The sequence below is a fragment of the Ischnura elegans genome, chromosome X (genome assembly GCF_921293095.1).
Source record: "Ischnura elegans chromosome X, ioIscEleg1.1, whole genome shotgun sequence".
In the NCBI taxonomy this organism is placed as follows: Eukaryota; Metazoa; Arthropoda; class Insecta; order Odonata; family Coenagrionidae; genus Ischnura; species Ischnura elegans.
Window position 1 is genome coordinate 67,169,539 of NC_060259.1, and position 11,551 is coordinate 67,181,089.

Below are 11,551 nucleotides of genomic sequence, written 5' to 3' on the forward strand. Positions count from 1 at the left end.
TTTTATCTGAACCATTGTATATAATTTGTACCATCACACATGAATCTCGTAGTTTTTCACAACGTGCCCTCATTCTTCCTCCTCATGATCTACATCCACAATAACAGCAACCTTGTTTCGTCAGATACTAATGCAGGCATGATACAAGTTGTACTTTGACATTCAGGAAAAAAAAGTAATAATACAGAATACTACTGATGAATGAACACTGCCAAAAATGCGCATTTATCAACCACCACTAATGCGACCTCAAAGCCAACTGAGTCCTTAAGAGTCATTTGCTACCATTTTCCTCAAGCCCAAAAAAAGTCAAGGACATACCTATTTATATTTGGTTGAATTTTGCACTGATAATGTCATTGAATACGCAGAATCTTCACCATTGGCAAAGGGTTTTGCTTCCCTTATGAATCAACCTATACTTAAGTACTTCCACATTTTAAAACAAATAAAAATATTTACCCAAAACCAAAGCCACATTGTGCAATACCTGACAAGTATCAATACTGCCACTGTAATTAATTTCATAGCATATCTTGGAGCGTAAGCTTTCGCAGCAAGATTCATTTATGTCTACGGCTTTGGGGAGCAGCTGCATAATGTGCTTTGTCACACAAGCTTTCGCGGCCATTACAGGTCACGTCATCAGGTGATGAATGAAGCCACCATTTTCATATAGGTTTCGTCGTCTGATGATGCGACCTGTAATGGCCACGAAAGCTTGCGTGACAAAGTGCAATACACAGCTGCTCCTGAAAGCCGTCGACATCAATTCATAGCATATCTTTAAAAAAATCCACTATTTCCATAAGCTGCTCCATGAAAAAGCAAACTACTTGAATTTCAGTATGCCCAAAAAGACTGGAAGCTAAATCAGGGACTAGTATGGCTCACTAACAACTATTAAAACATATTCAGAAAGTAAGAAATACATGTTTGGCAATGAAGGAACAGCCATTTTCTTAGAGTCACCAGAGGTTTTAAGTCTACAAAAGGAAAAATTATACTAATCAAGGTTTACTTTTCATACTTTCATAACGGCTTCACCAATGATAAAAGAATATCATGCAACATGAAAACATAAATATGCACTCCACTACATTTCAGACTGAGCAAAACAGGAAGAGCAAAAGTGAAGAATCCATGAGCAATTTATAGACAGACAATTGTGAGCAGCCATTAAATTAAGCATTCAAATGATTAGTACACTAATATTTACAGAGATAAATACCACTAATAAAATTACATATATAAGAGAATATATCAGTTCCAAGAACAAACTGAAAGCTCAGCATAAGTTCATGATGAAGCTTAAGACTCAACAGCAAATGTAAGTGGCAACATTGACAATAACGTAAATACAAACAAATAAGTAACACATCATGCAATAGAAAACAATTGTACCTCACGTCTTCTTGAGATGATTGGCCACAGAATATTATTGGGATCGACCTCAAAGCAGGGCCAAGAGATCACAGTCCTGATGACTTGTGATAGTATCCAATTTGTGGGCCATGAAAGAAATACAGGAGTGAAAAAAAAGGAGCACATACCCTGGGAGTTGGACATGAAGAGGTTCAGGAGGGACAGAGTGCGGCGGGATGGTTTGCTTGGTTTTTGATGACCAGGCCCTATATTACCTTCTTTTTTGGAAGGCTTATCACCATTTGTGGTCTTCTCTGAGGCTGATTCTAGATTCTGGTTACTACTTTGGGTCCATCCTGACACATTTAGCTCCTCAAACTCAATAACCCCTGAAAAAAATTCAATGCATTCCATTGAAATGAAAAAACAATAGAAAGCTACATTTCTGAAAAATTCAAAGTAGAATAAAAACTAGAAATGGGTCGAATAGCAGATTTCTCAAACTCTAATATCGAATTGATTGTTTGAGGCGTAACTTGGTGAAAGCGATTCATTATTATAATTAAAAAGAACTTTGTGCTTTCGCATTAATATTTATTCACAAATTTATGACGGTGGAGGAGCAATAGCTCAATGCATAACGTAAGGTACCCCAAAAGTCAATTTTTTTCCTGCCATTTTTAATTTTCTTGAGGGGTTTCGTGGGGGAAACTGGATTTTTTCCGTTGATCATTTTTGGTTCTCCACGTCCAACTATATCATTTCACCACTCTAATCCACAAATTTGATGTAGTTCGTCAACTTGCCTAAAGCGGTGCTGCATGCACTACACGACTAGTCTTCTACATTTTTCCAAGTCAACTACCAATGATGTGCGTGTGACAGTATATGGCGAAAAATTAAAATTATTCCAGATTGTACTTTTAGCATAATAGGGTAGTTTCCTTCATCAAAGAAAACGAAAGGCATTGATTGCGATTCATTACCCACCACTAGTGTATTCATAATATACAAATTACTTCGTTTTAGAAATACCAGTTTAGACGAAAGGCAATGGTCCATTTTTATCCTTATTTGAAAAGGGATAGATTGGCGCCCATGCGATGCCACTCCACGTGACGTCACAGGGACCTAGTTTCTATACGAGAAGATATCTATAGGAGTTATACATCGTCTGAGGTTACCATTGCATGCATGAGGCGCAGAGCTCAGGGAAACATGTCTTAATAATCACTTATTAAAACTGGCTAAGGTCAGAAAGTTTTCTTCATTTGATAAGGTATTAATAATCCTTATTTAAGCCAAGCGCTACCAGCCAGCAGGGTACTCAGCTACCCGCTAGCAGCCTGCATCGTATCAGCGCTAAACCTCGCCTCAAGGTCACCTCACAGGGCAGCAGCGGGAACCAGAAATATGTCACACGGAGAGATTTCCCGGCATTCATACTTACACGTCGCATTTTCGCGCGCTTGAAAATTTTCACTTTTCATTTAATCGCGAAAAATATGTATCATCATTTAAAAATCTAAAAGCGTGAAATATGTACTCCAGGAGTAATAATCTTTCGATTTAGGCAATAAAAAAATAATAGGAAACCACCCTATTATTCGAGATCTTAAATATCGAATACTTTCTCGTATTCTAGGTATTAGAGTAATCGCGGATGCTATTCGTGCATCTCTAATAAAAATAAAGTTATATGTTATCACCCATAGCTTCCTATAGAAGGTGAAGGGTGTTTTTAAAGTACAAGTTGAATTTCCTTACAATTTTGGAAGAACAGCAAAACTCAGCAGTAGAAAAGAGCATATATCTTCTTTATATCAATGGGATTGGGAGTAAGGTGTACAGATTCATCATCATAAGAGATGTGTCCATATTCTGCTACGCCAACAACTGTTGATTTTCATTTTTGATGCTACATTATTTTCCCACAGAGAAACATTGACTGCATTATTCTATACTTTTCTAGCTAAACTTCCAAATTTCCACTACATACCAAATAGATCAAGCTACTTTAACCTTTTCACTGCTGTTCAATATCCCAAAACTTTCTCCTCACATGCGGCGAAAATGCTAAAATGCATTTCGTTAGGCCATGGAACAGGTACTTCCAGGATGGGCGTGGTACACCCTCTATAGGGTTGCTAATCCAGAACCCTATCCTCGACGAGCTCACCCATGATGGTCCTTATCTTGGACCCCTCCCGAAAAGTGACCGCTCTGACTGCAATTTGAAAATCAACCATTCAATCCCATCATAAAAAATGATTGTTTGCATCACACTCCTGCCAATCAAGCAATGTAGTACGTCTTTGAACCGTGTTTCTGCGATGAAAAATAATGATTTTATTAACTTTGCTAAATCGTTATTTCTCATTGCAGAAACACGGTTCAAAGACGTACATGATTGCTTGATTAGCAGGAGTGCGATGAAAACAATAATTTTTTGATGATCGAATTGATTGATAGATTTTCAATATGCAGTCAGAGCTGTCATGTTTGGGGAGGGAGCCCCCCCCCGCTCGGAGAGTTGAAAGTAGGGGCCAGCGAGGGTCGTTGAGGAAAGGGTCCCGGATTAGGGGCCCTTCAAAGTGCTTTGGCCAAAAAGCTGAGTGCATGGCGGGGAGGGAAGAAAAAGTATGTTCACAGCAGCCTGCCGTGCGAACATACCAGGTACGTTCACAGCAGTGAAAGGGTTAACTCAAAGAATCTTACAACTAAATACCCACTCAAATGGTAAGATGACTGAGGAGCATACATTTGCTGCTCTTTACTGCAGTAGGCATATAGGTATTGTACATAAAAGGCAGCGAGAATACACCTCTGTTAAACGTTGGTTCCACTGATATGAAAACCTATTTTCGGTCCACGGAAGTCTATTTGGACCTTTGCAAGGAGAAAAGGATGCCAGTGAAAGTGACCATTAACTTTCAGAAATTCATGAGGATGTCTCTTGATGTCAACCATGCAAAAACCTTCATAAGACAAATAACCCAAAATTACCTCCGTTCAGATTAAATTGAAACTAGAAGCTAGAACGTGGAGGAAGAGCTCCACAAAGTGTTATCAATACTAAATCCTCTTCCTAGGTAGGTCACCCTAACAACCCTGTCTTCCCCTAAGGCCTAGGTCAGCGGGGAAATATTGTCTTCCCCTTCAAAAAACCTCCCTTATGGTCACTTTCCCTCTTCTCCCTGCCATTCTGCACATTAAAGTGCCCGGAACAATGACATAGCTATAATTCAAGTTATAGACTAATGGACGAGGCCATCTATATTTATCACCTACAGCAGCTAAAAGAATACAAGTGTATCCTATATATCACACTGTCCACTTTTCTTGGTCCATGAGACCACCTCCTCTTACATTTTCAACCTTTCATTGAAAAAATGTCAAGAGGCCGAGGAAAGCCTTAATGTCTTTTTTACTACTCAAGCTAAAAGCTCTAGTTAATATGGTCACTTTAAAAGCCAATTTGATCAGCGCAAAGACCCCAAGGAACTAATCCTTCACACTAAATGAGGCATTAGTGTATATGATTCCTTAAGCTATTCTATTCTCAGCCATAATCCACATTTGCCATTTTTCAATACCAATTACATATGTACACCTTTCCTGAAGATGGTTAGAAAAATACAGTTAGACCCACAAGATAAATTGGTATGTAGTTACTAAATGGTAAATGTAGGTGTACAGAACACATACCAATGGAGCAGAACCCTCCTTGCTTCTGGAAAAAAGTGTACTCCTAAAATCACCAGTCAATAAAATTTGTTATTACCTAAAGTAATTGCCCTCAATATCTATTCCAAGTTCGTTTTAAATCCTGGTGCCTAGAACGGTTTATAGTTAGATGAAGCATGCTAAGTTGTGGGAGTGATGACCCAACAGTATTTTCATCACATACCAGCTTAACAAAAACACTTCATAAAACAGCAAATGCGAGAAAAGATTCAGGAAATTTTAGCACAGCAAATGTGTGTGTTTGATGTTTGAGTAAATTATTATTAACACAATGCTTGTGCATTAGAAAACCTTAAAAATAACAAGTCATTGGTAAGAATCATATGAATTAAACAAGTTTATCAGTTAAAACCTATCAGAATTCAAAAGTAAGGCACTTCTTTCAAGAAAAAAAATTGAAGTCATATTCCCACACCCCCCGCGTGCCCTGTATTCACAGAGACGAAATCATCCATCTTGAAAAGAGACTTGGGATAAGACTATATGTTTTGGCAATGACACAATCAAACCTTATTTACCCCTAATGAAACACATTTGCAGCAATATACAGTAGGATCTGAATTTGATTTGAGATCCAAGTCAATGACTTATATATACTCAAGAATTTCACTTAAGTACTGAATTATACCATTGAACACACTTAAAAAATAAATGTTTGTGAGAGCTTCTTTCATAGGAGCTGCAATCATTGGGTTTTTACCTGGTTTCTCCAGTCCTGTGTACTTATGCAACACAAATTGTTCCAGCAGTTTGTCCACGGTCATTTCTACACACTGCTGTTTAAATTCTATGTGTACCTGGAATAGAATTAAGAGTTAATTACGGCATCCAATCACAGCAAGCCATCAATAAAGCCATTACTTTGAAGCTTACCTGTCCAATTAGTTCATGATTATTGTGAAGCACTTCAGCGTATGTACTCAAAAAATCTTTCATTTGCTTGATATGAGCTTCCTCAACATCTTGGAAATGCTGAAAATAGTAATATTATCATTACACAAAAGCTTGAATCATTAACTATAAATTTGTGATGAGTAAAACAAATTTTTTTTATTACCGAAGTCTTTTAGTATAGAATCTATAAGACTAATTTAAATTGAAATCCTTTTAACAATTGAATCGATTTACCATATTGTAAGACCTCTTTCACTTATGAATCATTCTGCATACAGTCCCCCAATTCCTGCAGCTTAAATTTTATATAAGAGTTTAGACTGCAGACAATAAGCCATTGGTTTTGGTATAGATTTTGGCTCTCACTTTTGGACCAAAGAATATATTTATTCCCTTGTTGTAATAACTAGTGAATCTTAAGTAATGAAACTAAGTATTTTTTTATACTTCTATTGCGAAGCATACGAAGTTGTTTTTTATAAACTGTTCATTTTAGTCTAAATACAAATAGGCATTTAGAGTTTGCTTTATTGCTCTTCATAGCCAACTTGTGTTGTTCTTCAATTGAAAAAAATCACAATAAAACATAACTGCTATGACTATAAAAAGAATCAATGAAACACTCCTTGTTTTGATCTGTTGACCATTAGTCTTTATGCACACAATGTGGTAGCATCAATGGCCGAGAATGAAAGCATTTAAGTTTCAGATTCTTTTAGAGTTTAGCAGTTGACTTTTACAATCATTACAATGGAGCTCCAATATAGGTAATTCACTTTGAATGATAGATTAATTCAAAGGGCAAAGGGCTCTTTGCACCAGATTCAAAAATCAAATATCCAGCTACCACAAGAGAAAAACACATCCAATCAAAACTTGATAACGAGTTCAAAACAATTAGGAGTCCATAAGAAAACAAAATAAATTGGTTTCTGAACAGCAAGAAGCCACGTTTTAGAAGGCATCTTAATTATTAGAAAACAGCTTCGAAGTCATTGTACAATAATTTATTTTTTTAAATTTCATGCGAAGGATTTCCCATAATAATTCAGTCATATCTTAATGTAGCATACCATCAAGTTTTCATTTCTCCACCATTGTTTACAGAGCCTACACAACATGTGGATTTGATGTAATGCTTAGTCTACCGAATCAAAAAGGTTTTCAAGTCTTTGCACTACTAAAAATGGTAAGCAGGTAACTTACTTTGCATGCTATTGACATTTTCCTTTCAAAGTCTTCCTTTATGCTACCATACTTCTCAACTAAATTTTTGTAATCTTCCTGAGCTTTTTTTAACTTGGCTTCAGCCTTTTCAAGTTCTCTTGATGATGCATTCTCCTTCTTCAGTTTTTCATACTCAATCCCTTTCTGAACGTAGGAATCTTTTGCTTTATGGAGGGTTAATGTAACAGACTGAATAGCTTGAACTGTTTCCAAAGTCCCAGATTCTTCCTCTTTAACCTTCAACAAAAAAAATGTGTGATATTCTAACAGAAATGCTTATTTAAAAGACAAATTTTAAGTACTAAATGAGGAATTATACCAATTTATGCTTCTTATGAAGTTCTTCTGCATATTTAGTCACATCTTTCACCAAGTCTTGTACTCTTTGCATCATCTGCATATGAAGATTCGACAGTTTTTCCGATGAATTCTTGAGAACTTGCCATACTGGAGCAAATGTCCCCTGTCCACAACTGCTTCCAGCCTGTTTAGCCAATTTACTAAGGAGCTTGTGGTGATTCTCTTCAATGTTTGATCTGAAAATTAGAGGAAGAACAAATTTTTGAATGAAAACATTACGGTTAAGCAAAATACCTTCTAGCTCAAATGGTCCATCACGCTAACAAAAATATTTCATTGAAAGTGGACTTCAGGTAAACACTATATTAATGCCTTTTCGAAACAAAAAAAAAACAAAAGAAAATGAGGAAGAACCCGCAAAACAACTTAAAAAATAATCAAAATCATTAATAAATTGCGACAGAAAAGTACTGAAGCTTTGCAAGTATTGCAACATGCAATCATTAGACACATCATCGCCTAAAATGAAACATTGATTAAATTCATTACCGAGGAAAGCTGTCTCCTGTGGGAAGGCAACATATGCCTCAGGAAAATGTTTCTCCAATGCATAAAATGGTAAATATCATTAAATACCGCACTCATATAGTATTAATTAGGTATTTAGAATTAATTGTTTCTAAGGGGTTGACACTAATATGAAGAACAGATGATCTAGGGAGTAGCTTAAGAGCAGAAAAGAGATATATAGTTCTTTGATTGACAATTTTACTATATTTTTGCAGTTGAAAACCTCAACTTCGTAGAAATCTGGTGCAACTCATATTAAATGATGCTCAGTTTAAAAGTGCTAATTAGTGCATCCGTAAAAGCAAGCCATTGATACTTAGGGCAGGGAGTAATTTACATCTTGATGCATGACTGTCTTAGATGATAAACAATTTATTTACTTTCACTCGTTGAATAAGGAAAAACTATAAGAATAAAATACACCAACAAATACAAATCGGAATACTTTCATCAAAATATTAATGCAATTTCTTCACCAGAGTTGATGGAGTTCACAAAGGAACATCTTTCAACCACACCCAGGATATACTTTCTACATACCAAATCATATCCTAAGGTTAATTTCATCATAGACAAATTAAAAATGACTCCTTACAAATGATCGCACCAACTGCTACTGATTATGTTGCCACTGCCAAGTACCATAATGATCATGGTAATTTTCTCTACTTGCCAAAATGGGAATATAAATACATTACGCTGCAACAGCAAGACTTACAGAATTGCTTCGAGTAGGAAATAATTGTACACATTTGAGAGTGAATTTTAAAACTGAAAAAGATGAGTTGTCTTCAAAAGAAGAGACATTTATAAATTAATAAAATACTGATGATAATTGATGTAAACTATTAGCATTACTCTAATAACTGAATTTCAATCTTTGTAAGTTGAATATAACATTGATTAGGGGTATCATAACTTCTAGACCCTTTTCAATCGTGAAATGAAGTTATTCCTAAACTACATTCAAAAAATTTAATAAAAAAATTAAAGAAACACCTCATGGAACATTTATGTCACCCAGAATAGTTATCATGAGGAATCAACAAGAAAAAAACGCAAATAGAAACTGAAATGAAGAAGCACAAAATGGATGAGGCTACACATAATGGGACATTTCATCAGTGTTTTCATTCACAGCCGTTTAGCTTTTAGTTTATGCCTGAAACTTGACTCCCAGCAACATGCAATCAGAATGGTGACTCATACAGTGATATGCCACATGACTGTTAACTGATAGAACACATTTGTTAATTGCTGATAACTACAAAAAATTAACTTAAAACCATTTGTTTAGGAAATTAACCCAATGATAAGCTCTTAATAATGTGGAACATCGATATTTCCAAGTATAATCCTTACCATTCGTGAAAAATATTTCATTTATATGGTGACGAAGAATAAATGTCAATGAAACTGGTGAAATTAATAGTCCAACAACCAAACATTTTCACTTGACATGAGCACGTAACCTATTGTATGAAAAAAGGTTGGATGGTCATTTGCTTCAACAAGCTTAAAAGCTAATAACAGAACTATAAGCACACCGTTTCATCAAAGAAAATAAAAACGACAGTACTGCCCGAAGATTATTTATGCTGGAACTTAAGCAAACTTATCACGCTGCAGAACCATGGACCACAATTCTCATTGTTCCTAAGGGCAAATACGCCCCCCAACCTATTCAGTGAGCCAGTCAATTGCAAGTATGAAGATACCATTAACGTCAACACTGACGAACATTTAACATACTTCCATAGAATATTTGACGACTGTCACTTAAATAAAGATATCACATGACAATAATCATTACAAGCCTACCATAAAGACGAAAAATACAATAACATGGCCACAAATCAGCAAAAAAATAAGAACTTAAAAAGATAAAATGCATACCGTTCCCGGAAGAATTCGGCCAATTCCTTGCTCGCAACGAGTCCATACTTCATGTTATGGTAAAGAATATCAAATCCATTATTCTTGTCTCCCTGAAAATAAATTCGTAATTAACCCAACTTCCACATAATACAATATCACTTATCGCCTCCAGAAACCATGGATTTCTCAACAACGTTTGCTTAAAAATACATTAGAAATTCTATCATGTTTCCCTAATCACCATCCCCACACTGCATAAGATAATTAAACGAAGTATATGCGAAGGATAACCCTTAACAGCAATGAAAACAAACAAAATTAAGAATAAAGCGAGCAATGTTTTCAATTAATTTCACAGAAAAAATTATTTACGGGGCACTGATAACAAGATAAAATGCTATACAATGAACAGAATGAGTAGCCGGCAAAAATTATTTCTAAGTTAAGCTGATAACGATACTTTCGGCTTCATAAGTAAGTTGACTGACTACTGTACAGACGATTGTCTTTTACACAATGGCCTGCGATAAGAATCCTGAACAATAAATACAAAGGATCTTGTTCTTACCCAAAAATAATCGCTGAAATCCACCGTCATGATGATAATACACCCATAACATTGATGTATGTGCTGTGCACTAAACCCGTCACTTAGTGCTCGGATGTTTCAATATGGCGACTTGGACTATGGGCAGTAGTTCGGCCAATGATACTAGATGCCGCCTTTTCTACAAATTAAAGCATTTCCTTGAGTTAAGCGGCATATTCAAAACTGAAGGTGGGTTATCTACTCCTAAAAACGGCATATTTTAATTAATGTTCTTCGAATAAAGTCCAAATGTTTTATATTAAATAGATAATTCTAAGGTTTTCCTGTTGTTTTGCAGCGGCAAAACATACCATTCGTCAATTGAAACAATCCATTGAAATTAAATCAGTCAAATAAGCATATTCCTTATTAAAATACTTGTAAGACGAATCAACAGGGAAGAAGGGCGTATTATATAAATAGCATACCTTCCCATCGTCGAAATTTCGCATTCGCTAATGCCGACAAGGCATCTGACGAGGCGGTTGCAAAACATTTCGCGGAGTGGAGGGGGGTAACACGGTAAACATTTCTGAGGGGTCGATTAATTTGTCGTTAAATTTTTACAATTTCTCGAATATTTAAATATATCAAAATAAACATCCAGAGATAACCCCGCATCATTTACTCAGTAATTCATCAGAAAGTTTTTACGATAGGCGCAGTTGGAGCTCACCTCACGCTAAGGGAGCGCCTGATTTTTCACATTTACGATGTGATATCCAGGACTATATCGTAAAACAAGTATTTTAAACTTTCATATTTGGGTTAACTTTTATCGGGATTCCCACCGGGCTAAACACTCCACTTCTGCCAATGTTTCGAGCTCCGAATCGGAGCTCATTCTCAGGGTTGCTAAGAAATGTTTCAAACTGGAGGATAAAAACGTAAAATAAATTTCACTGAAGTCCATCCGAATCCCAAAATACGTGTGGACTAAGGGGGATAGTAAAAATTGCGGTAGTAATAGTCTGCGATGTA

The 11,551-nt window shown here is 35.9% G+C and overlaps 1 protein-coding gene across 5 annotated transcripts in view; it reads right to left on the minus strand.

The window, feature by feature from the left end:
- Nucleotides 1-10,658, minus strand: part of LOC124170481 (F-BAR domain only protein 2) — a 44,806-nt gene extending 34,148 nt beyond the window's left edge. For 3 of the 5 annotated variants that reach the window (XM_046549212.1, XM_046549210.1, XM_046549209.1), the window contains exons 1-7: nucleotides 10,550-10,658; nucleotides 10,000-10,091; nucleotides 7,553-7,769; nucleotides 7,213-7,470; nucleotides 5,986-6,084; nucleotides 5,813-5,909; nucleotides 1,554-1,754 (exon numbers count right to left, since the gene is read on the minus strand). In XM_046549212.1, the coding sequence (XP_046405168.1) occupies nucleotides 1,554-1,754; nucleotides 5,813-5,909; nucleotides 5,986-6,084; nucleotides 7,213-7,470; nucleotides 7,553-7,769; nucleotides 10,000-10,091; nucleotides 10,550-10,579 (994 nt within the window). In that variant the 5' untranslated portion in view covers nucleotides 10,580-10,658. The remainder of the gene's footprint in view (nucleotides 1-1,553; nucleotides 1,755-5,812; nucleotides 5,910-5,985; nucleotides 6,085-7,212; nucleotides 7,471-7,552; nucleotides 7,770-9,999; nucleotides 10,092-10,549) is intronic. The other 2 variants (XM_046549213.1, XM_046549211.1) reach the window with 1 other exon arrangement.
- Nucleotides 10,659-11,551: the final 893 nt, after the last annotated feature.